A 23,243-nucleotide genomic window follows, 5' to 3' on the forward strand; every position below is an offset into this window, starting at 1 on the left:
CTTTACATCAGACAAAAGGTCAATACCTTTGTATCTCATAATTTTTTTAAATCACAAAAATGAACCTATTTTGATATTAAAATTGGCATTAAGACTACGGACCCCCAACTGCAGAATCTATAAAGGCCATATCCATAAAGACATTTAACTAGCTGTTGGGCACTCACAATCATGATGCTTCCTAATACGTCAGATACAGTTTTCTCCAGTGAACTAAATTGGGTGAACGCAATGTTGCAAACACACCCGCTGATATAGAACGAGGTGCACCTTATTGCTGAGATCTAATGACCTCATAGAATTTCAATTACCTAATTACCCAGCTGAGACAATCAGAGTGGTAGGGTATTTAAAGTCTAGAGGACGGATCCTTTGCATTATTTCACCTTCTATCATTATGGCAAGGGTTGTGCAGCTTGGACTATGGCTTGGTGTTTTGGGCTTTGTTTTGGCACAAGATCAAAGTAAACATTTTGGATCAAAAGGGTCAGATGAAACTTTTCATAGATGCCAAGTTGCTTCCTTTGCAAGAGTGTTATGTGGAGACCCTGCTATTAGTAGTACGGACTGCGAAGCCCTCAATTGCTGCTTTGATCAACAGTGCTATTTTGCAAATGAAGGTGAGGGGGCTGCATGATCGTTCTTGTTAGCAGCTCTGATCATGTCTGCCTCTGCCTGTTTTAATGTTTCTGTTCTTCCTACCAGTTACTGTCCACTGTCTCCGGGATGGCCAGTTCATGGTTGTAGTGTCCAGAGCCGCCACCTTGCCTCTGCTTGACCTTCCTTCTGTGAACTTGCTGGAGGGCCCCAGTGGCGGTTACTGTGGTCCTGTTAGTGCCTCTCCTGCTTTTGCGGTCTTCCAGTTTCCAGTCAGTGACTGTGGAACCACAGTGAGGGTAGGTTGCATGCCATGGGAGTGACCCTTTCTACATTGTACTGTGTATCTGTACTAACCGCTTGCTTCCCCTTCATCTTCAGGTGGAAGGGGATTATGTGATCTATGAGAACAAGATGTCCTCCACATATGAAGTGGGCGTTGGCCCTTTAGGTTCCATCACAAGGGACAGTATTTATGAGTAAGTGGTGGGTTTCTGTCATTGCCTATTTCTCCTCTGCTTTTGTTACTAACTTGTGGTTCTTTCTCCAGGCTGTCCTTCCAGTGCAGGTATTTTGGCAGTGCTGTGGTTTCTCTGGTGGCTGAGGTGAATACGGTGCCTCCTCCCCTTCCGGTAGCTGCTCCAGGGCCCCTTCGTGTTGAGCTCAGACTGGCTAGCGGTCAATGTGACTCCAAAGGAGCACATGGATGTGCTGATGGTAAGACTGAATAATGGAAATTTAATGAACCCTCCACCCTCCATATCCATTTGGTAGTAACACTTTTCCTTCCCTTTGTAGCGGTGTACAGCGACTACTACGGAGATGCGGACTACCCTGTGACCAAGGTGCTACGGGAACCTGTGTATGTGGAAGTGCGGATCTTGGAGAGGACCGACCCAAACCTTGTCCTGCTTCTGGAACACTGCTGGGCTACATCCACCTCCAGCCCCCTCAGCCTACCCCAGTGGAGCCTTTTGGTTGATGGGTAAGTAGCAACCTGAGTATTGCTGCTCAAATTCCTTCTGCCCCCTCAAATGCTGAACTGGAGTCTTTGCCCAGGTGTCCCTACCGTGACGACCGTTACCAGACATCCTTGGTTCCTGTAGATGCCTCTTCTGGACTTCTCTTCCCCAGCCACTACAAGCGGTTTATTGTGCAGATGTTTACCTTTGTGGATCCTGAATCCTTCGTTCCACTGAAGGAAACGGTATTTAATTTGTAAGATTGCAGTTCTGAACATCCTGCCTAATCCATCAGTCTTCAACCCTAAATTCTCTCCTCAGGTGTTCATCCACTGTAGCACGGCAGTTTGCCACCCCTCTGCTACCGATCGCTGTGAACAGCGGTGCAACAGTGGAAAGCAAAGTGAGTGGTGCCCGCCAATTGTGGCGCTAGTAGCTTCCAGGCTGCACTGAGTCTAATGATTCTTACTTGTGGTTCTTCATTCCAGGAAGGTCAATTGCTCCTGTAGTCAAGCGGTCCCCTGAGGAAAAGGCTATCGTTTCCAGTAAGCCTGTAGTCCTGACCAATACAGAGCTTACAGCCACAGACCAGAGGCTTCACAGTGAAGGTGAGTGAGATTCCCCTTGGCTGTCATGCTGGCCGCCTGTCCTAGTGCTAACTATTCCTTTCCTTGTTTCCAGTGCCCTCGTCTCTCAGCTATGGTCTCCTGGGAGTGGCTGCATGTGTTCTGCTAGTCTCAACCCTGGCACTGGGCGCTGCATGTGTTAAACGATCTCGAGTGGAACCGAAGGTGTGAAACTTTACAAAAATAAAGATCTTATGGAAAATCTACTGTGGTCTGTGTGTTCCTTGTAACGGATATGTTATGGTAGTTTGCAAAATGACCAGAACGGTTTGGTTCTCAGAATTGATTTTATTTTTTGGGGGAGGGGGGGTGAAATGATGCCGTAAGCGCATTAGCAATTAATGTCATACAAAAAATGACCGCATTCTTTCTAAAGAACTACAAGTACTTTTTGGTATTCAATACCAAACTGAGTGTTGGTAGGTTACTGCAGCAACAGACTTGGGTTCCACCACCCCAAGTTGATATGCACAACGTAAGGACCTAGACTCCCAACTTCCTTCTAAATTCCAAGCCAGGAATAGCTTGTGACTATGGCTTAATGATTAGCTACATGTAAGACTGAAACCCTCTGGTGCATTAGACTTTTCTGATTACAGGGATGGATCACCATGTGATCTCAAACCAACCCCTTCTGAGAATCAGTTCAATTCGACACCAAGTAGTTGGGCTCCTTTAACACGGCACAGGAACTGTGGACACTTAACTGCAGATGAATGTTTGTACTGACTATATTTTCTGGTGTACTTTAGGGTCAATCCATTCTGCATGGAAAAATAACCCAAGCTATGACCTACCTAAATGCATTTGTCAAGTAGTATAACATCTGGAGAATCTGCCCCTTTCCCACCACCTATTCAACCCAGCTCCTGGTCCAAGCAATGGTATATTGTAGTTATCTATCGCCCTCCAGGGCCCCTGGGAAGCTTCCTTGATGAGCTCGACACCCTGCTGAGCTCCTTCCCAGAGGATGGCACCCCACTGATCCTCCTGGGAGACTTCAACATCCACCTTGATGCCTCCCACTCCGCAGCCTTCCTGCCTCTACTTCACTCATTCGATCTCTCCCTAATGCACTCCCCACCAACACACAAAGCTGGCAATCTCCTCGACCTGGTCATCCTGAGGAATTGCTCCTCTTCCAATCCCACAGTGACCCCTCTGCACCAGTCTGACCACCACTTCATTTCCTTCTCCCTCCCTCTTGCTCCCCTCCCCTCCATCCACTCCTACTGTCATGGTCCGCCGTAATCTCCGCTCCCTCTCTCCCTCCTCTCTCGCTTCCAGTGTCACTGCTTCACTCCTCACTCTTGAATCCTTCTCCAACCTTCCCACTGACTCTGCATCCTCCACTCTGTCTTCCTCGCTCTCCTCAGCACTTGACTCTCTCTGTCCTCTAGTCTCCAGGCAGGCACGCTCGTCCCCTCCCAGTCCGTGGATGTCTGACCCCCTCCGAACCAACCGGGCCAGCCTACGTGCAGCGGAGAGGAAGTGGAGGAAATCCATGACTCAATCCGACCTGTCTGCCTACCAGTCTATGCTAGCTAAATTTTCTACCGCTGTAACCTCTGCCAAAATTATCAAACAAAAATTCATAAATCTGCCTCTAACCCTCATCAGCTGTTCTCCATTTTCTCCTCTCTCCTCAGCACTCCTTCCCCACCTCAGTCCTCCCTCGCTGCAGATGACTTTGCAGTTTTCTTCGATGAGAAAATTGCAGACATCCGCAGCTCCTTCACGTCCACCACCACCCTTCCCCACTCCCCCATCTCTGTTCCCTCCCCTTGTTTCTCCACTTTCTCTCCCCTCACTGACTCTGATGTTTCCCAGCTCCTACTCTCCCACCGCCCTACCACCTGTGCTCTTGACCCCATCCCTTCCTCTCTCCTTCAGACTATTACACCTGACATCCTCCCATATGTCACCTCCCTCGTGAACTCCTCCTTGTCTTCTGGATGTTTCCCCTCTTCTTTCAAGCTGGCCGACATCACCCCACTGCTGAAAAAGCCCACTCTGGATCCCTCTGTCATCCAGAACTACCGCCCTGTCTCCCTTCTCCCTTTCCTATCCAAAACAATTGAACGAGCTGCTTCTAATCAACTCTCCTCTTTTCTCTCCCTGAACAACCTCCTAGACCCCTACCAGTCTGGCTTCAGACCTGGCCACTCGACAGAGACCGCACTCCTCTTGGTCAATGAGTCGCTTCACGCCGCACAAGCAGCCTCCCATTCATCTGTCCTGATCCTCCTAGACCTTTCTGCTGCCTTTGACACCGTCAACCACCCCATCCTCCTGTCCTCCCTGGCAGCTATGGGGATCTGTGGCACAGCACTAGACTGGATTGAGTCCTACCTCTCCGGTCGCTCCTTCCAAGTCGTTTCTTGGAACTTCTTTTAACTTTAGATGTCTAATTTGCGTGGCTCAGGAAGTAACGTTGGTATACCTGCACATGTATCTTGGAAGCGGTGAAGGCGTCCGGTCTAAACCGTCGGGCGTTGCCAAACAAATGTGAATGAATGGTATATTGCTAACTAGATAGTTGACTAAAACAAAATAAAAACCTAGTATATCAGTTTTACTGCAGCATGGTCTAGGCCTAGATACATCCAATCAGATTTCCACCAAATAGCCCACTTTCTGAAACCGTAATCAAACAACTGCTACTGGATTCAGCTATTTATTACTGAAAGGTGTTTTCTTTAATGTTGTAGTATTTCCTAAATGAAAGCTCTCTTCAACCATGCTGAAACAGAAAACATAAAGCATGCCATACTTAGAACAAGAAAGGACGTTATCACCGTCACAGAAATGTAGCAAACACATACCTGAAAGATTAGATTTCACACACCTGAAAAACAGATGGACTGGGAGCGTCTAAAAAAGTAATTTCATGTAATGAATTTAAGATCAATGATTCATCGCGTCCACGTGGGGGCACATAAACACCAGCAGTCTGAATAACTCGAACAGTTTGAATGACGCTTTCATGTTTTCTTGGTAACTTCAATAGCCCGAAGACAGACTACGTAGGTCAGTTAGCACCTCTAAACTATGCCTTTACATCAGACAAAAGGTCAAATACCTTTGTATCTCATAATTTTTTTAAATCACAAAAATGAACCTATTTTGATATTAAAATTGGCATTAAGACTACGGACCCCCAACTGCAGAATCTATAAAGGCCATATCCATAAAGATATATTAACTAGCTGTTGGGCACTCACAATCATGATGCTTCCTAATACGTCAGATACAGTTTTCTCCAGTGAACTAAATTGGGTGAACGCAATGTTGCAAACACACCCGCTGATATAGAACGAGGTGCACCTATTGCTGAGATCTAATGACCTCATAGAATTTCAATTACCTAATTACCCAGCTGAGACAATCAGAGTGGTAGGGTATTTAAAGTCTAGAGGACGGATCCTTTGCATTATTTCACCTTCTATCATTATGGCAAGGGTTGTGCAGCTTGGACTATGGCTTGGTGTTTTGGGCTTTGTTTTGGCACAAGATCAAAGTAAACATTTTGGATCAAAAGGGTCAGATGAAACTTTTCATAGATGCCAAGTTGCTTCCTTTGCAAGAGTGTTATGTGGAGACCCTGCTATTAGTAGTACGGACTGCGAAGCCCTCAATTGCTGCTTTGATCAACAGTGCTATTTTGCAAATGAAGGTGAGGGGGCTGCATGATTGTTCTTGTTAGCAGCTCTGATCATGTCTGCCTTTGCCTGTTTTAATGTTTCTGTTCTTCCTACCAGTTACTGTCCACTGTCTCCGGGATGGCCAGTTCATGGTTGTAGTGTCCAGAGCCGCCACCTTGCCTCTGCTTGACCTTCCTTCTGTGAACTTGCTGGAGGGCCCCAGTGGCGGTTACTGTGGTCCTGTTAGTGCCTCTCCTGCTTTTGCGGTCTTCCAATTTCCAGTCAGTGACTGTGGAACCACAGTGAGGGTAGGTTGCATGCCATGGGAGTGACCCTTTCTACGTTGTACTGTGTCTGTACTAACCGCTTGCTTCCCCTTCATCTTCAGGTGGAAGGGGATTACGTGATCTATGAGAACAAGATGTCCTCCACATATGAAGTGGGCGTTGGCCCTTTAGGTTCCATCACAAGGGACAGTATTTATGAGTAAGTGGTGGGTTTCTGTCATTGCCTAGTTCTCCTCTGCTTTGGTTACTAACTTGTGGTTCTTGTTCTCCAGGCTGTCCTTCCAGTGCAGGTATTTTGGCAGTGCTGTGGTTTCTCTGGTGGCTGAGGTGAATACGGTGCCTCCTCCCCTTCCGGTAGCCGCTCCAGGGCCCCTTCGTGTTGAGCTCAGACTGGCTAGCGGTCAATGTGACTCCAAAGGAGCACATGGATGTGCTGATGGTAAGACTGAATAATGGAAATTTAATGAACCCTCCCCCTCCCATATCCATTTGGTAGTAACTTTTCCTTCCCTTTGTAGCTGTGTACAGCAACTACTACGGAGATGCGGACTACCCTGTGACCAAGGTGCTACGGGAACCTGTGTATGTGGAAGTGCGGATCTTGGAAAGGACCGACCCAAACCTTGTCCTGCTTCTGGAACACTGCTGGGCTACATCCACCTCCAGCCCCCTCAGCCTACCCCAGTGGAGCCTTTTGGTTGATGGGTAACTAGCAACCTGAGTATTGCTGCTCAAATTCCTTCTGCCCCCTCAAATGCTGAACTGGAGTCTTTGCCCAGGTGTCCCTACCGAGACGATCGTTACCAGACATCCTTGGTTCCTGTTGACGCCTCTTCTGGACTTCTCTACCCCAGCCACTACAAGCGGTTTATTGTGCAGATGTTTACCTTCGTGGATCCTGAATCCTTCGTTCCACTGAAGGAAACGGTATTTAATTTGTACAATTGCAGTTCTGAACATCCTGCCTAATCCATCAGTCTTCAACCCTAAATTCTCTCCTCAGGTGTTCATCCACTGTAGCACGGCAGTTTGCCACCCCTCTGCTACCGATCGCTGTGAACAGCGGTGCAACAGTGGAAAGCAAAGTGAGTGGTGCTTGCCAATTGTGGTGCTAGTAGCTTCCAGACTGCACTGATTGTCTAATGATTCTTACTTGTGGTTCTTCATTCCAGGAAGGTCAATTGCTCCTGTAGTCAAGCGGTCCCCTGAGGAAAAGGCTATCGTTTCCAGTAAGCCTGTAGTCCTGACCAATACAGAGCTTACAGCCACGGACCAGAGGCTTCACAGTGAAGGTGAGTGAGATTCCCCTTGGCTGTCATGCTGGCCGCCTGTCTAGTGCTAACTCTTCCTTTCCTTGTTTCCAGTGCCCTCGTCTCTCAGCTATGGTCTCCTGGGAGTGGCTGCATGTGTTCTGCTAGTCTCAACCCTGGCACTGGGCGCTGCATGTGTTAAACGATCTCGAGTGGAACCGAAGGTGTGAAACTTTACAAAAATAAAGATCTTATGGAAAATCTACTGTGGTCTGTGCGTTCCTTGTAACGGATATGTTATGGTAGTTTGAAAAATGACCAGAAAGGTTTGGTTCTCAGAATTGATTATTTTTTTGGGGGGGTGAAATGATGCCGTAAGCACATTAGCAATTAATGTCCTACAAAGAATGACAGCATTCTTACAAAAGAACTACAAGCAAACTTCTGACCAAGTACTTTTCAGTATTCAATACCAAACTGAGTGTTGGTAGGTTACTGCAGCAACAGACTTGGGTTCCACCACCCCAAGTTGATATGCACAACGTAGGGACCTAGACTCCCAACTTCACTTCTAAATTCCAAGCCAAGAATTTTGGCACTTATTTTCACTGATCTTATCACTAAAGTTTAGCTCTGGCTGAATTGGGTGAAAGGACAGGGAGCAGTGTTATTTTTATTAGCAAATGGGGGAGCTCTTGACTGGTGAGAAACCTCTTGGGACCTTTCATGTACATTGCCCTGGACAAATTCAAAATGGAACTTTCAGCAATGAAAGTTCTGAGTAATGGGGGCTGAAGTTGCAGGCTTGTAGGACTGCTTTATGCTAGTTCTGGGTTGCCATTGACAAAGACCTAATTGTACTGAATTCTCATGAATGTTTTACTATCAATTGAGCCAGGATCTACATTTCATCCTTCAGCTGCAGCCCTCCTTTTTTTTTTTTTTTAATACTTGTTGGCCAGTAAATGCAAACATGTTGAACCACTGAAGCGGTCATCTTAGGTATGGGGACTGTCATTAGAGGACCTACACTAATTTTTGAAAATTATTCATAATTGGAATCTCAAGTGTTTTGGCACTTCAGTGTGTCTATTACATTACAGGCATTTGGCAGACACCTCTTATCCAGAGCGACATACAAGTGTATAACCATAACCAGGAACAAGTATGATAAACCCTAGAGAAGTACCGGTCCAAGTGCAGGGAACAACCACATAGTTCAACTTGGACCCTGAAGGTTAAACTGATTAACACTACCACAATGAGAACGGCAACAACGCAGTCTATGGAAAAAATACAAGTAGTAGTTAAGACAGTTAATGCACCTATGTCACCTATGAAACAGCTGCCTAGTTACAACCCTAAGCTTAGTCATTTACAGGGGGGTAGGGAGGGATGGGAAGAGGTGCAGCCTGAAGAGGTGAGTTAGTGTCTCAGCTGTTCTGACCTCCACGGGGAGGTCATTCCACCATTGTGGGGCCAGAACAGACAGGAGACGTGTTCTGGAAGTGCAGGTGCGAAGAGGGGGAGGTTCCAGGCATCCTGAGGTAGCAGAACAGAGGGATCTGGCTGGCATGTAGGGTTTGAATATCTTGTGGAGGTATGCTGGAGCTGATCCCTAGACTGCCTGGTATGCTAGGACCAATGTTTTAAATTTGATGCAAGCTATAACAGGCAGCCAGTGGAGGGTAGTGAGCAGGGGAGTGACGTGGGAGTGTCTGGGAAGGTTGAAGACCAGACAAGCTGCAGCATTCTGAATGAGTTGCAGGGGTCTGGTGGCAGATGCCAGTAAATGGTAAATGGACTGCATTTATATAGCACTTTTATCCAAAGCGCTTTGCAATTGATGCCTCTCATTCACCAGAGCAGTTAGGGGTTAGGTGTCTTGCTCAAGGACACTTCGACACGCCCAGGGCGGGGTTTGAACCGGCAACCCTCCGACTGCCAGACAAATCGGTCTTACCTCCTGAGCTGTCGCCCCAGGCAGGCAGAAGTCGCCCCATAGTCCAGGCAGAAGAGAGTTGCAGTAGTCCAGGCAGGACAGAACCATTGCTTGGACCAGGAGCTGGGTCGAGTAGGTGGTGAGAGGAGTGGATTCTCCAGATGTTATACTACTTGACGAATGCATTTAGGTAGGTCATGGCTTGGGTTATTTCTCATGCAGAATGGATTGACCCTAAAGTATACCAGAAAATGTAGTTGGGTACAAACATTCATCTGCAGTTTTAAGTGTCCACAGTTCCTGTGCTGTGTTACAAAAGGAGCCCAACTATTTGGTGTCAAATTTGTTCAAGTCAACACCAAGTAGTTGGAATTTAGAAGTGAAGTTGGGAGTCTAGGTCCCTACGTTGTGCATATCAACTTGGGGTGGTGGAACCCTGACCCTTGCCTACACTGCCGCCAACAGGACAGCCCCCATCTACTTGCAGGACATGACTCAATTCTATGTGCCTGCTCGACCACTCCGCTCTGCAGCAGCAGGGCGTCTTGTAACCCCTCCCACCCGCCCAAAGGGATCACAGAACCCTGACCCTTGCCTACACTGCCGCCAACAGGACAGCCCCATCTACTTGCAGGACATGACTCAATTCTATGTGCCTGCTCGACCACTCCGCTCTGCAGCAGCAGGGCGTCTTGTAACCCCTCCCACCCGCCCAAAGGGATCACAGAGCTTCTCCACCCTAGCTCCCCAGTGGTGGAACGAACTCCCCGTCCCTCTCCGAACTTCCCCCTCACTATCCATCTTCCGCCGTGGCCTGAAGACTCATCTCTTCAGACAATACCTAGAATAACCACCACCATGCTGTGTATATATATATATTAAAAAATAAAAAAAAATTTAAAAAAAACAACCCTTTTTCCTGTCACTTGTTACATGTTGCCCCATCCCTGCACTTCTTGGTAAACTGTATTTGTCCTAATACTCTAGCTTAATCTTCTGCCTAGTTTGGCTTTGCAGATGTTAGACCAGGATAGTGTTCACTGTTCTCGGCTAGAAATAGCTGTACAAAATAAGTAATTGTACCTTACTGAACCTGTGATTCAGCAGTTGTCTACGATCATGAAAATGCACTTCTTGTACGTCGCTTTGGATAAAAGCGTCTGCCAAAAATGAATGTAATGTAACCCAAGTCGGTTACTGCAGTAACCTACCAACACTCAGTTTGGTATTGAATACTGAAAAGTACTTGGTCAGAAGTTTGCTTGTAGTTCTTTTGTAAGAATGCTGTCATTCTTTGTAGGACATTTAAGTTGCCAATGCGCTTATGGCATCATTTCACCCCCCCAAAAAAATAAAATCAATTCTGAGAACCAAACCTTTCTGGTCATTTTTCAAACTACCATAACATATCCGTTACAAGGAACGCACAGACCACAGTAGATTTTCCCATAAGATCTTTATTTTTGTAAAGTTTCACACCTTCGGTTCCACTCGAGATCGTTTAACACATGCAGCGCCCAGTGCCAGGGTTGAGACTAGCAGAACACATGCAGCCACTCCCAGGAGACCATAGCTGAGAGACGAGGGCACTGGAAACAAGGAAAGGAATAGTTAGCACTAGACAGGCGGCCAGCATGACAGCTAAGGGGAATCTCACTCACCTTCACTGTGAAGCCTCTGGTCTGTGGCTGTAAGCTCTGTATTGGTCAGGACTACAGGCTTACTGGAAACGATAGCCTTTTCCTCAGGGGACCGCTTGACTACAGGAGCAATTGACCTTCCTGGAATGAAGAACCACAAGAAAGAATCATTAGACAATCAGTGCAGTCTGGAAGCTACTAGCGCCACAATTGGCAGGCACCACTCACTTTGCTTTCCACTGTTGCACCGCTGTTCACAGCGATCGGTAGCAGAGGGGTGGCAAACTGCCGTGCTACAGTGGATGAACACCTGAGGAGAGAATTTAGGGTTGAAGACTGATGGATTAGGCAGGATGTTCAGAACTGCAATCGTACAAATGAAATACCGTTTCCTTCAGTGGAACGAAGGATTCAGGATCCACGAAGGTAAACATCTGCACAATAAACCGCTTGTAGTGGCTGGGGAAGAGAAGTCCAGAAGAGGCATCTACAGGAACCAAGGATGTCTGGTAACGGTCGTCACGGTAGGGACACCTGGGCAAAGACTCCAGTTCAGCATTTGAGGGGGCAGAAGAAATTTGAGCAGCAATACTCAGGTTGCTAGTTACCCATCAACCAAAAGGCTCCACTGGGGTAGGCTGAGGGGGCTGGAGGTGGATGTAGCCCAGCAGTGTTCCAGAAGCAGGACAAGGTTTGGGTCGGTCCTCTCCAAGATCCGCACTTCCACATACACAGGTTCCCGTAGCACCTTGGTCACAGGGTAGTCCGCATCTCCGTAGTAGTCGCTGTACACCGCTACAAAGGGAAGGAAAAGTGTTACTACCAAATGGATATGGAGGGTGGAGGGTTCATTAAATTTCCATTATTCAGTCTTACCATCAGCACATCCATGTGCTCCTTTGGAGTCACATTGACCGCTAGCCAGTCTGAGCTCAACACGAAGGGGCCCTGGAGCAGCTACCGGAAGGGGAGGAGGCACCGTATTCACCTCAGCCACCAGAGAACCACAGCACTGCCAAAATACCTGCACTGGAAGGACAGCCTGGAGAAAGAACCACAAGTTAGTAACAAAAGCAGAGGAGAAATAGGCAATGACAGAAACCCACCACTTACTCATAAATACTGTCCCTTGTGATGGAACCTAAAGGGCCAACGCCCACTTCATATGTGGAGGACATCTTGTTCTCATAGATCACATAATCCCCTTCCACCTGAAGATGAAGGGGAAGCAAGCGGTTAGTACAGATACACAGTACAATGTAGAAAGGGTCACTCCCATGGCATGCAACCTACCCTCACTGTGGTTCCACAGTCACTGACTGGAAACTGGAAGACCGCAAAAGCAGGAGAGGCACTAACAGGACCACAGTAACCGCCACTGGGGCCCTCCAGCAAGTTCACAGAAGGAAGGTCAAGCAGAGGCAAGGTGGCGGCTCTGGACACTACAACCATGAACTGGCCATCCCGGAGACAGTGGACAGTAACTGGTAGGAAGAACAGAAACATTAAAACAGGCAGAGGCAGACATGATCAGAGCTGCTAACAAGAACGATCATGCAGCCCCCTCACCTTCATTTGCAAAATAGCACTGTTGATCAAAGCAGCAATTGAGGGCTTCGCAGTCCGTACTACTAATAGCAGGGTCTCCACATAACACTCTTGCAAAGGAAGCAACTTGGCATCTATGAAAAGTTTCATCTGACCCTTTTGATCCAAAATGTTTACTTTGATCTTGTGCCAAAACAAAGCCCAAAACACCAAGCCATAGTCCAAGCTGCACAACCCTTGCCATAATGATAGAAGGTGAAATAATGCAAAGGATCCGTCCTCTAGACTTTAAATACCCTACCACTCTGATTGTCTCAGCTGGGTAATTAGGTAATTGAAATTCTATGAGGTCATTAGATCTCAGCAATAAGGTGCACCTCGTTCTATATCAGCGGGTGTGTTGCAACATTGCGTTCACCCAATTTAGTTCACTGGAGAAAACTGTATCTGACGTATTAGGAAGCATCATGATTGTGAGTGCCCAACAGCTAGTTAATATGTCTTTATGGATATGGCCTTTATAGATTCTGCAGTTGGGGGTCCGTAGTCTTAATGCCAATTTTAATATCAAAATAGGTTCATTTTTGTGATTTAAAAAAATTATGAGATACAAAGGTATTTGACCTTTTGTCTGATGTAAAGGCATAGTTTAGAGGTGCTAACTGACCTACGTAGTCTGTCTTCGGGCTATTGAAGTTACCAAGAAAACATGAAAGCGTCATTCAAACTGTTCGAGTTATTCAGACTGCTGGTGTTTATGCGCCCCACGTGGACGCGATGAATCATTGATCTTAAATTCATTACATGAAATTACTTTTTTAGACGCTCCCAGTCCATCTGTTTTTCAGGTGTGTGAAATCTAATCTTTCAGGTATGTGTTTGCTACATTTCTGTGACGGTGATAACGTCCTTTCTTGTTCTAAGTATGGCATGCTTTATGTTTTCTGTTTCAGCATGGTTGAAGAGAGCTTTCATTTAGGAAATGCTACAACATTAAAGAAAACACCTTTCAGTAATAAATAGCTGAATCCAGTAGCAGTTGTTTGATTACGGTTTCAGAAAGTGGGCTATTTGGTGGAAATCTGATTGGATGTATCTAGGCCTAGACCATGCTGCAGTAAAACTGATATACTAGGTTTTTATTTTGTTTTAGTCAACTATCTAGTTAGCAATATACCATTCATTCACATTTGTTTGGCAACGCCCGACGGTTTAGACCGGACGCCTTCACCGCTTCCAAGATACATGTGCAGGTATACCAACGTTACTTCCTGAGCCACGCAAATTAGACATCTAAAGTTAAAGAAGTTCCAAGAAACGACTTGGAAGGAGCGACCGGAGAGGTAGGACTCAATCCAGTCTAGTGCTGTGCCACAGATCCCCATAGCTGCCAGGGAGGACAGGAGGATGGGGTGGTTGACGGTGTCAAAGGCAGCAGAAAGGTCTAGGAGGATCAGGACAGATGAATGGGAGGCTGCTTGTGCGGCGTGAAGCGACTCATTGACCGAGAGGAGTGCGGTCTCTGTCGAGTGGCCAGGTCTGAAGCCAGACTGGTAGGGGTCTAGGAGGTTTTCAGGGAGAGAAAAGAGGAGAGTTGATTAGAAGCAGCTCGTTCAATTGTTTTGGATAGGAAAGGGAGAAGGGAGACAGGGCGGTAGTTCTGGATGACAGAGGGATCCAGAGTGGGCTTTTTCAGCAGTGGGGTGATGTGGGCCAGCTTGAAAGAAGAGGGGAAACATCCAGAAGACAAGGAGGAGTTCACGAGGGAGGTGACATATGGGAGGATGTCAGGTGTAATAGTCTGAAGGAGAGAGGAAGGGATGGGGTCAAGAGCACAGGTGGTAGGGCGGTGGGAGAGTAGGAGCTGGGAAACATCAGAGTCAGTGAGGGGAGAGAAAGTGGAGAAACAAGGGGAGGGAACAGAGATGGGGAGTGGGGAAGGGTGGTGGTGGACGTGAAGGAGCTGCGGATGTCTGCAATTTTCTCATCGAAGAAAACTGCAAAGTCATCTGCAGCGAGGGAGGACTGAGGTGGGGAAGGAGTGCTGAGGAGAGAGGAGAAAATGGAGAACAGCTGATGAGGGTTAGAGGCAGATTTTTGAATTTTTGTTTGATAATTTTGGCAGAGGTTACAGCGGTAGAAAATTTAGCTAGCATAGACTGGTAGGCAGACAGGTCGGATTGAGTCATGGATTTCCTCCACTTCCTCTCCGCTGCACGTAGGCTGGCCCGGTTGGTTCGGAGGGGTCAGACATCCACGGACTGGGAGGGACGAGCGTGCCTGCCTGGAGACTAGAGGACAGAGAGAGTCAAGTGCTGAGGAGAGCGAGGAAGACAGAGTGGAGGATGCAGAGTCAGTGGAAGGTTGGAGAAGGATTCAAGAGTGAGGAGTGAAGCAGTGACACTGGAAGCGAGAGAGGAGGGAGAGAGGGAGCGGAGATTACGGCAGACCATGACAGTAGGAGTGGATGGAGGGGAGCAAGAGGGAGGGAGAAGGAAATGAAGTGGTGGTCAGACTGGTGCAGAGGGGTCACTGTGGGATTGGAAGAGGAGCAATTCCTCAGGATGACCAGGTCGAGGAGATTGCCAGCTTTGTGTGTTGGTGGGAAGTGCATTAGGGAGAGATCGAATGAGTGAAGTAGAGGCAGGAAGGCTGCGGAGTGGGAGGCATCAAGGTGGATGTTGAAGTCTCCCAGGAGGATAAGTGGGGTGCCATCCTCTGGGAAGGAGCTCAGCAGGGTGTCGAGCTCAAGGAAGCTTCCCAGGGGCCCTGGAGGGCGATAACTACAATATACCATTGCTTGGACCAGGAGCTGGGTTGAATAGGTGGTGGGAAAGGGGCAGATTCTCCAGATGTTATACTACTTGACAAATGCATTTAGGTAGGTCATAGCTTGGGTTATTTTTCATGCAGAATGGATTGACCCTAAAGTACACCAGAAAATATAGTCGGTACAAACATTCATCTGCAGTTAAGTGTCCACAGTTCCTGTGCCGTGTTAAAGGAGCCCAACTACTTGGTGTCGAATTGAACTGATTCTCAGAAGGGGTTGGTTTGAGATCACATGGTGATCCATCCCTGTAATCAGAAAAGTCTAATGCACCAGAGGGTTTCAGTCTTACATGTAGCTAATCATTAAGCCATAGTCACAAGCTATTCCTGGCTTGGAATTTAGAAGGAAGTTGGGAGTCTAGGTCCTTACGTTGTGCATATCAACTTGGGGTGGTGGAACCCAAGTCTGTTATTGCAGTAACCTACCAACACTCAGTTTGGTATTGAATACCAAAAGTACTTGTAGTTCTTTAGAAAGAATGCGGTCATTTTTTGTATGACATTAATTGCTAATGCGCTTACGGCATCATTTCACCCCCTCCCCCAAAAAATAAAATCAATTCTGAGAACCAAACCTCTGGTCATTTTGCAAACTACCATAACATATCCGTTACAAGGAACGCACAGACCACAGTAGATTTTCCATAAGATCTTTATTTTTGTAAAGTTTCACACCTTCGGTTCCACTCGAGATCGTTTAACACATGCAGCGCCCAGTGCCAGGGTTGAGACTAGCAGAACACATGCAGCCACTCCCAGGAGACCATAGCTGAGAGACGAGGGCACTGGAAACAAGGAAAGGAATAGTTAGCACTAGACAGGCGGCCAGCATGACAGCTAAGGGGAATCTCACTCACCTTCACTGTGAAGCCTCTGGTCTGTGGCTGTAAGCTCTGTATTGGTCAGGACTACAGGCTTACTGGAAACGATAGCCTTTTCCTCAGGGGACCGCTTGACTACAGGAGCAATTGACCTTCCTGGAATGAAGAACCACAAGAAAGAATCATTAGACAATCAGTGCAGTCTGGAAGCTACTAGCGCCACAATTGGCAGGCACCACTCACTTTGCTTTCCACTGTTGCACCGCTGTTCACAGCGATCGGTAGCAGAGGGGTGGCAAACTGCCGTGCTACAGTGGATGAACACCTGAGGAGAGAATTTAGGGTTGAAGACTGATGGATTAGGCAGGATGTTCAGAACTGCAATCGTACAAATGAAATACCGTTTCCTTCAGTGGAACGAAGGATTCAGGATCCACGAAGGTAAACATCTGCACAATAAACCGCTTGTAGTGGCTGGGGAAGAGAAGTCCAGAAGAGGCATCTACAGGAACCAAGGATGTCTGGTAACGGTCGTCACGGTAGGGACACCTGGGCAAAGACTCCAGTTCAGCATTTGAGGGGGCAGAAGGAATTTGAGCAGCAATACTCAGGTTGCTACTTACCCATCAACCAAAAGGCTCCACTGGGGTAGGCTGAGGGGGCTGGAGGTGGATGTAGCCCAGCAGTGTTCCAGAAGCAGGACAAGGTTTGGGTCAGTCCTTTCCAAGATCCGCACTTCCACATACACAGGTTCCCGTAGCACCTTGGTCACAGGGTAGTCCGCATCTCCGTAGTAGTTGCTGTACACCGCTACAAAGGGAAGGAAAAGTGTTACTACCAAATGGATGTGGGAGGGGGGGGGGTTCATCATTAAATTTCCATTATTCAGTCTTACCATCAGCACATCCATGTGCTCCTTTGGAGTCACATTGACCGCTAGCCAGTCTGAGCTCAACACGAAGGGGCCCTGGAGCAGCTACCGGAAGGGGAGGAGGCACCGTATTCACCTCAGCCACCAGAGAAACCACAGCACTGCCAAAATACCTGCACTGGAAGGACAGCCTGGAGAAAGAACCACAAGTTAGTAACAAAAGCAGAGGAGAAATAGGCAATGACAGAAACCCACCACTTACTCATAAATACTGTCCCTTGTGATGGAACCTAAAGGGCCAACGCCCACTTCATATGTGGAGGACATCTTGTTCTCATAGATCACATAATCCCCTTCCACCTGAAGATGAAGGGGAAGCAAGCGGTTAGTACAGATACACAGTACAATGTAGAAAGGGTCACTCCCATGGCATGCAACCTACCCTCACTGTGGTTCCACAGTCACTGACTGGAAACTGGAAGACCGCAAAAGCAGGAGAGGCACTAACAGGACCACAGTAACCGCCACTGGGGCCCTCCAGCAAGTTCACAGAAGGAAGGTCAAGCAGAGGCAAGGTGGCGGCTCTGGACACTACAACCATGAACTGGCCATCCCGGAGACAGTGGACAGTAACTGGTAGGAAGAACAGAAACATTAAAACAGGCAGAGGCAGACATGATCAGAGCTGCTAACAAGAACGATCATGCAGCCCCCTCACCTTCATTTGCAAAATAGCACTGTTGATCAAAGCAGCAATTGAGGGCTTCGCAGTCCGTACTACTAATAGCAGGGTCTCCACATAACACTCTTGCAAAGGAAGCAACTTGGCATCTATGAAAAGTTTCATCTGACCCTTTTGATCCAAAATGTTTACTTTGATCTTGTGCCAAAACAAAGCCCAAAACACCAAGCCATAGTCCAAGCTGCACAACCCTTGCCATAATGATAGAAGGTGAAATAATGCAAGGATCCGTCCTCTAGACTTTAAATACCCTACCACTCTGATTGTCTCAGCTGGGTAATTAGGTAATTGAAATTCTATGAGGTCATTAGATCTCAGCAATAAGGTGCACCTCGTTCTATATCAGCGGGTGTGTTTGCAACATTGCGTTCACCCAATTTAGTTCACTGGAGAAAACTGTATCTGACGTATTAGGAAGCATCATGATTGTGAGTGCCCAACAGCTAGTTAATATGTCTTTATGGATATGGCCTTTATAGATTCTGCAGTTGGGGGTCCGTAGTCTTAATGCCAATTTTAATATCAAAATAGGTTCATTTTTGTGATTTAAAAAAATTATGAGATACAAAGGTATTTGACCTTTTGTCTGATGTAAAGGCATAGTTTAGAGGTGCTAACTGACCTACGTAGTCTGTCTTCGGGCTATTGAAGTTACCAAGAAAACATGAAAGCGTCATTCAAACTGTTCGAGTTATTCAGACTGCTGGTGTTTATGCGCCCCCACGTGGACGCGATGAATCATTGATCTTAAATTCATTACATGAAATTACTTTTTTAGACGCTCCCAGTCCATCTGTTTTTCAGGTGTGTGAAATCTAATCTTTCAGGTATGTGTTTGCTACATTTCTGTGACGGTGATAACGTCCTTTCTTGTTCTAAGTATGGCATGCTTTATGTTTTCTGTTTCAGCATGGTTGAAGAGAGCTTTCATTTAGGAAATACTACAACATTAAAGAAAACACCTTTCAGTAATAAATAGCTGAATCCAGTAGCAGTTGTTTGATTACGGTTTCAGAAAGTGGGCTATTTGGTGGAAATCTGATTGGATGTATCTAGGCCTAGACCATGCTGCAGTAAAACTGATATACTAGGTTTTTATTTTGTTTTAGTCAACTATCTAGTTAGCAATATACCATTCATTCACATTTGTTTGGCAACGCCCGACGGTTTAGACCGGACGCCTTCACCGCTTCCAAGATACATGTGCAGGTATACCAACGTTACTTCCTGAGCCACGCAAATTAGACATCTAAAGTTAAAAGAAGTTCCAAGAAACGACTTGGAAGGAGCGACCGGAGAGGTAGGACTCAATCCAGTCTAGTGCTGTGCCACAGATCCCCATAGCTGCCAGGAGGACAGGAGGATGGGTGGTTGACGGTGTCAAAGGCAGCAGAAAGGTCTAGGAGGATCAGGACAGATGAATGGGAGGCTGCTTGTGCGGCGTGAAGCGACTCATTGACCGAGAGGAGTGCGGTCTCTGTCGAGTGGCCAGGTCTGAAGCCAGACTGGTAGGGGTCTAGGAGGTTTTTCAGGGAGAGAAAAGAGGAGAGTTGATTAGAAGCAGCTCGTTCAATTGTTTTGGATAGGAAAGGGAGAAGGGAGACAGGGCGGTAGTTCTGGATGACAGAGGGATCCAGAGTGGGCTTTTTCAGCAGTGGGGTGATGTGGGCCAGCTTGAAAGAAGAGGGGAAACATCCAGAAGACAAGGAGGAGTTCACGAGGGAGGTGACATATGGGAGGATGTCAGGTGTAATAGTCTGAAGGAGAGAGGAAGGGATGGGGTCAAGAGCACAGGTGGTAGGGCGGTGGGAGAGTAGGAGCTGGGAAACATCAGAGTCAGTGAGGGGAGAGAAAGTGGAGAAACAAGGGGAGGGAACAGAGATGGGGGAGTGGGGAAGGGTGGTGGTGGACGTGAAGGAGCTGCGGATGTCTGCAATTTTCTCATCGAAGAAAACTGCAAAGTCATCTGCAGCGAGGGAGGACTGAGGTGGGGAAGGAGTGCTGAGGAGAGAGGAGAAAATGGAGAACAGCTGATGAGGGTTAGAGGCAGATTTTTGAATTTTTGTTTGATAATTTTGGCAGAGGTTACAGCGGTAGAAAATTTAGCTAGCATAGACTGGTAGGCAGACAGGTCGGATTGAGTCATGGATTTCCTCCACTTCCTCTCCGCTGCACGTAGGCTGGCCCGGTTGGTTCGGAGGGGGTCAGACATCCACGGACTGGGAGGGGACGAGCGTGCCTGCCTGGAGACTAGAGGACAGAGAGAGTCAAGTGCTGAGGAGAGCGAGGAAGACAGAGTGGAGGATGCAGAGTCAGTGGGAAGGTTGGAGAAGGATTCAAGAGTGAGGAGTGAAGCAGTGACACTGGAAGCGAGAGAGGAGGGAGAGAGGGAGCGGAGATTACGGCAGACCATGACAGTAGGAGTGGATGGAGGGGAGCAAGAGGGAGGGAGAAGGAAATGAAGTGGTGGTCAGACTGGTGCAGAGGGGTCACTGTGGGATTGGAAGAGGAGCAATTCCTCAGGATGACCAGGTCGAGGAGATTGCCAGCTTTGTGTGTTGGTGGGAAGTGCATTAGGGAGAGATCGAATGAGTGAAGTAGAGGCAGGAAGGCTGCGGAGTGGGAGGCATCAAGGTGGATGTTGAAGTCTCCCAGGAGGATAAGTGGGGTGCCATCCTCTGGGAAGGAGCTCAGCAGGGTGTCGAGCTCAAGGAAGCTTCCCAGGGGCCCTGGAGGGCGATAACTACAATATACCATTGCTTGGACCAGGAGCTGGGTTGAATAGGTGGTGGGAAAGGGGCAGATTCTCCAGATGTTATACTACTTGACAAATGCATTTAGGTAGGTCATAGCTTGGTTATTTTTCATGCAGAATGGATTGACCCTAAAGTACACCAGAAAATATAGTCGGTACAAACATTCATCTGCAGTTAAGTGTCCACAGTTCCTGTGCCGTGTTAAAGGAGCCCAACTACTTGGTGTCGAATTGAACTGATTCTCAGAAGGGGTTGGTTTGAGATCACATGGTGATCCATCCCTGTAATCAGAAAAGTCTAATGCACCAGAGGGTTTCAGTCTTACATGTAGCTAATCATTAAGCCATAGTCACAAGCTATTCCTGGCTTGGAATTTAGAAGGAAGTTGGGAGTCTAGGTCCTTACGTTGTGCATATCAACTTGGGGTGGTGGAACCCAAGTCTGTTATTGCAGTAACCTACCAACACTCAGTTTGGTATTGAATACCAAAAAGTACTTGTAGTTCTTTAGAAAGAATGCGGTCATTTTTGTATGACATTAATTGCTAATGCGCTTACGGCATCATTTCACCCCCCCTCCCCCAAAAAATAAAATCAATTCTGAGAACCAAACCTCTGGTCATTTTGCAAACTACCATAACATATCCGTTACAAGGAACGCACAGACCACAGTAGATTTTCCATAAGATCTTTATTTTTGTAAAGTTTCACACCTTCGGTTCCACTCGAGATCGTTTAACACATGCAGCGCCCAGTGCCAGGGTTGAGACTAGCAGAACACATGCAGCCACTCCCAGGAGACCATAGCTGAGAGACGAGGGCACTGGAAACAAGGAAAGGAATAGTTAGCACTAGACAGGCGGCCAGCATGACAGCTAAGGGGAATCTCACTCACCTTCACTGTGAAGCCTCTGGTCTGTGGCTGTAAGCTCTGTATTGGTCAGGACTACAGGCTTACTGGAAACGATAGCCTTTTCCTCAGGGGACCGCTTGACTACAGGAGCAATTGACCTTCCTGGAATGAAGAACCACAAGAAAGAATCATTAGACAATCAGTGCAGTCTGGAAGCTACTAGCGCCACAATTGGCAGGCACCACTCACTTTGCTTTCCACTGTTGCACCGCTGTTCACAGCGATCGGTAGCAGAGGGTGGCAAACTGCCGTGCTACAGTGGATGAACACCTGAGGAGAGAATTTAGGGTTGAAGACTGATGGATTAGGCAGGATGTTCAGAACTGCAATCGTACAAATGAAATACCGTTTCCTTCAGTGGAACGAAGGATTCAGGATCCACGAAGGTAAACATCTGCACAATAAACCGCTTGTAGTGGCTGGGGAAGAGAAGTCCAGAAGAGGCATCTACAGGAACCAAGGATGTCTGGTAACGGTCGTCACGGTAGGGACACCTGGGCAAAGACTCCAGTTCAGCATTTGAGGGGCAGAAGGAATTTGAGCAGCAATACTCAGGTTGCTACTTACCCATCAACCAAAAGGCTCCACTGGGGTAGGCTGAGGGGGCTGGAGGTGGATGTAGCCCAGCAGTGTTCCAGAAGCAGGACAAGGTTTGGGTCAGTCCTTTCCAAGATCCGCACTTCCACATACACAGGTTCCCGTAGCACCTTGGTCACAGGGTAGTCCGCATCTCCGTAGTAGTTGCTGTACACCGCTACAAAGGGAAGGAAAAGTGTTACTACCAAATGGATGGGGGGGGGAGGGTTCATCATTAAATTTCCATTATTCAGTCTTACCATCAGCACATCCATGTGCTCCTTTGGAGTCACATTGACCGCTAGCCAGTCTGAGCTCAACACGAAGGGGCCCTGGAGCAGCTACCGGAAGGGGAGGAGGCACCGTATTCACCTCAGCCACCAGAGAAACCACAGCACTGCCAAAATACCTGCACTGGAAGGACAGCCTGGAGAAAGAACCACAAGTTAGTAACAAAAGCAGAGGAGAAATAGGCAATGACAGAAACCCACCACTTACTCATAAATACTGTCCCTTGTGATGGAACCTAAAGGGCCAACGCCCACTTCATATGTGGAGGACATCTTGTTCTCATAGATCACATAATCCCTTCCACCTGAAGATGAAGGGAAGCAAGCGGTTAGTACAGATACACAGTACAATGTAGAAGGGTCACTCCCATGGCATGCAACCTACCCTCACTGTGGTTCCACAGTCACTGACTGGAAACTGGAAGACCGCAAAAGCAGGAGAGGCACTAACAGGACCACAGTAACCGCCACTGGGGCCCTCCAGCAAGTTCACAGAAGGAAGGTCAAGCAGAGGCAAGGTGGCGGCTCTGGACACTACAACCATGAACTGGCCATCCCGGAGACAGTGGACAGTAACTGGTAGGAAGAACAGAAACATTAAAACAGGCAGAGGCAGACATGATCAGAGCTGCTAACAAGAACGATCATGCAGCCCCCTCACCTTCATTTGCAAAATAGCACTGTTGATCAAAGCAGCAATTGAGGGCTTCGCAGTCCGTACTACTAATAGCAGGGTCTCCACATAACACTCTTGCAAAGGAAGCAACTTGGCATCTATGAAAAGTTTCATCTGACCCTTTTGATCCAAAATGTTTACTTTGATCTTGTGCCAAAACAAAGCCCAAAACACCAAGCCATAGTCCAAGCTGCACAACCCTTGCCATAATGATAGAAGGTGAAATAATGCAAAGGATCCGTCCTCTAGACTTTAAATACCCTACCACTCT

At 47.4% G+C, this 23,243-nt stretch overlaps 3 protein-coding genes and 2 pseudogenes across 3 annotated transcripts; 2 read left to right on the forward strand and 3 right to left on the reverse strand.

Moving 5' to 3' along the window:
- The first annotated feature begins 378 nt into the window (after positions 1-378).
- LOC135251763 (zona pellucida sperm-binding protein 4-like) lies at positions 379-2,389 on the forward strand. Its single transcript, XM_064329518.1, has 9 exons — positions 379-620; positions 706-896; positions 979-1,076; positions 1,148-1,314; positions 1,396-1,582; positions 1,657-1,804; positions 1,881-1,962; positions 2,048-2,167; positions 2,241-2,389. Exons 1-9 carry the CDS (start codon positions 398-400, stop codon positions 2,354-2,356), a joined length of 1,332 nt encoding a protein of 443 aa, XP_064185588.1. The 5' UTR covers positions 379-397; the 3' UTR covers positions 2,357-2,389.
- A 3,229-nt stretch (positions 2,390-5,618) lies between these two features.
- On the forward strand, positions 5,619-7,629 carry LOC135251758 (zona pellucida sperm-binding protein 4-like). Its single transcript, XM_064329505.1, has 9 exons — positions 5,619-5,861; positions 5,947-6,137; positions 6,218-6,315; positions 6,389-6,555; positions 6,635-6,821; positions 6,896-7,043; positions 7,120-7,201; positions 7,289-7,408; positions 7,481-7,629. The coding sequence occupies exons 1-9, from the start codon at positions 5,639-5,641 to the stop codon at positions 7,594-7,596; spliced, it is 1,332 nt and encodes a 443-aa protein (XP_064185575.1). The 5' UTR covers positions 5,619-5,638; the 3' UTR covers positions 7,597-7,629.
- A 3,118-nt stretch (positions 7,630-10,747) lies between these two features.
- On the reverse strand, positions 10,748-12,762 carry LOC135251759 (zona pellucida sperm-binding protein 4-like; annotated as a pseudogene).
- Positions 12,763-15,964: 3,202 nt separating this feature from the next.
- Positions 15,965-17,982, reverse strand: LOC135251760 (zona pellucida sperm-binding protein 4-like). The gene is made up of 9 exons (XM_064329507.1): positions 17,739-17,982; positions 17,463-17,653; positions 17,283-17,380; positions 17,045-17,211; positions 16,773-16,959; positions 16,551-16,698; positions 16,393-16,474; positions 16,186-16,305; positions 15,965-16,113 (listed from the first exon to the last, which is right to left on the reverse strand). Exons 1-9 carry the CDS (start codon positions 17,959-17,961, stop codon positions 15,998-16,000), a joined length of 1,332 nt encoding a protein of 443 aa, XP_064185577.1. The 5' UTR covers positions 17,962-17,982; the 3' UTR covers positions 15,965-15,997.
- Positions 17,983-21,191: 3,209 nt separating this feature from the next.
- LOC135251764 (zona pellucida sperm-binding protein 4-like) lies at positions 21,192-23,208 on the reverse strand (annotated as a pseudogene).
- Between the last annotated feature and the right edge of the window lie 35 nt (positions 23,209-23,243).

Source organism: Anguilla rostrata, chromosome 3, assembly GCF_018555375.3.
Source record: "Anguilla rostrata isolate EN2019 chromosome 3, ASM1855537v3, whole genome shotgun sequence".
NCBI classification, from domain to species: Eukaryota; Metazoa; Chordata; class Actinopteri; order Anguilliformes; family Anguillidae; genus Anguilla; species Anguilla rostrata.

Coding starts and splice junctions, on each gene's coding strand:
- LOC135251763 (XM_064329518.1), top strand. CDS start 398: ATGGCAAGGGTTGTGCAGCTTGGACTATGGCTTGGTGTTTTGGGCTTT. Junction 621..705: donor GTGCTATTTTGCAAATGAAG/GTGAGGGGGCTG, acceptor TCTTCCTACCAG/TTACTGTCCACTGTCTCCGG. Junction 1,805..1,880: donor TCGTTCCACTGAAGGAAACG/GTATTTAATTTG, acceptor TTCTCTCCTCAG/GTGTTCATCCACTGTAGCAC.
- LOC135251758 (XM_064329505.1), top strand. CDS start 5,639: ATGGCAAGGGTTGTGCAGCTTGGACTATGGCTTGGTGTTTTGGGCTTT. Junction 6,316..6,388: donor ACAAGGGACAGTATTTATGA/GTAAGTGGTGGG, acceptor CTTGTTCTCCAG/GCTGTCCTTCCAGTGCAGGT. Junction 6,556..6,634: donor AGCACATGGATGTGCTGATG/GTAAGACTGAAT, acceptor TTCCCTTTGTAG/CTGTGTACAGCAACTACTAC.
- LOC135251760 (XM_064329507.1), bottom strand. CDS start 17,961: ATGGCAAGGGTTGTGCAGCTTGGACTATGGCTTGGTGTTTTGGGCTTT. Junction 17,381..17,462: donor ACTGTGGAACCACAGTGAGG/GTAGGTTGCATG, acceptor CTTCATCTTCAG/GTGGAAGGGGATTATGTGAT. Junction 16,114..16,185: donor CCAGAGGCTTCACAGTGAAG/GTGAGTGAGATT, acceptor CCTTGTTTCCAG/TGCCCTCGTCTCTCAGCTAT.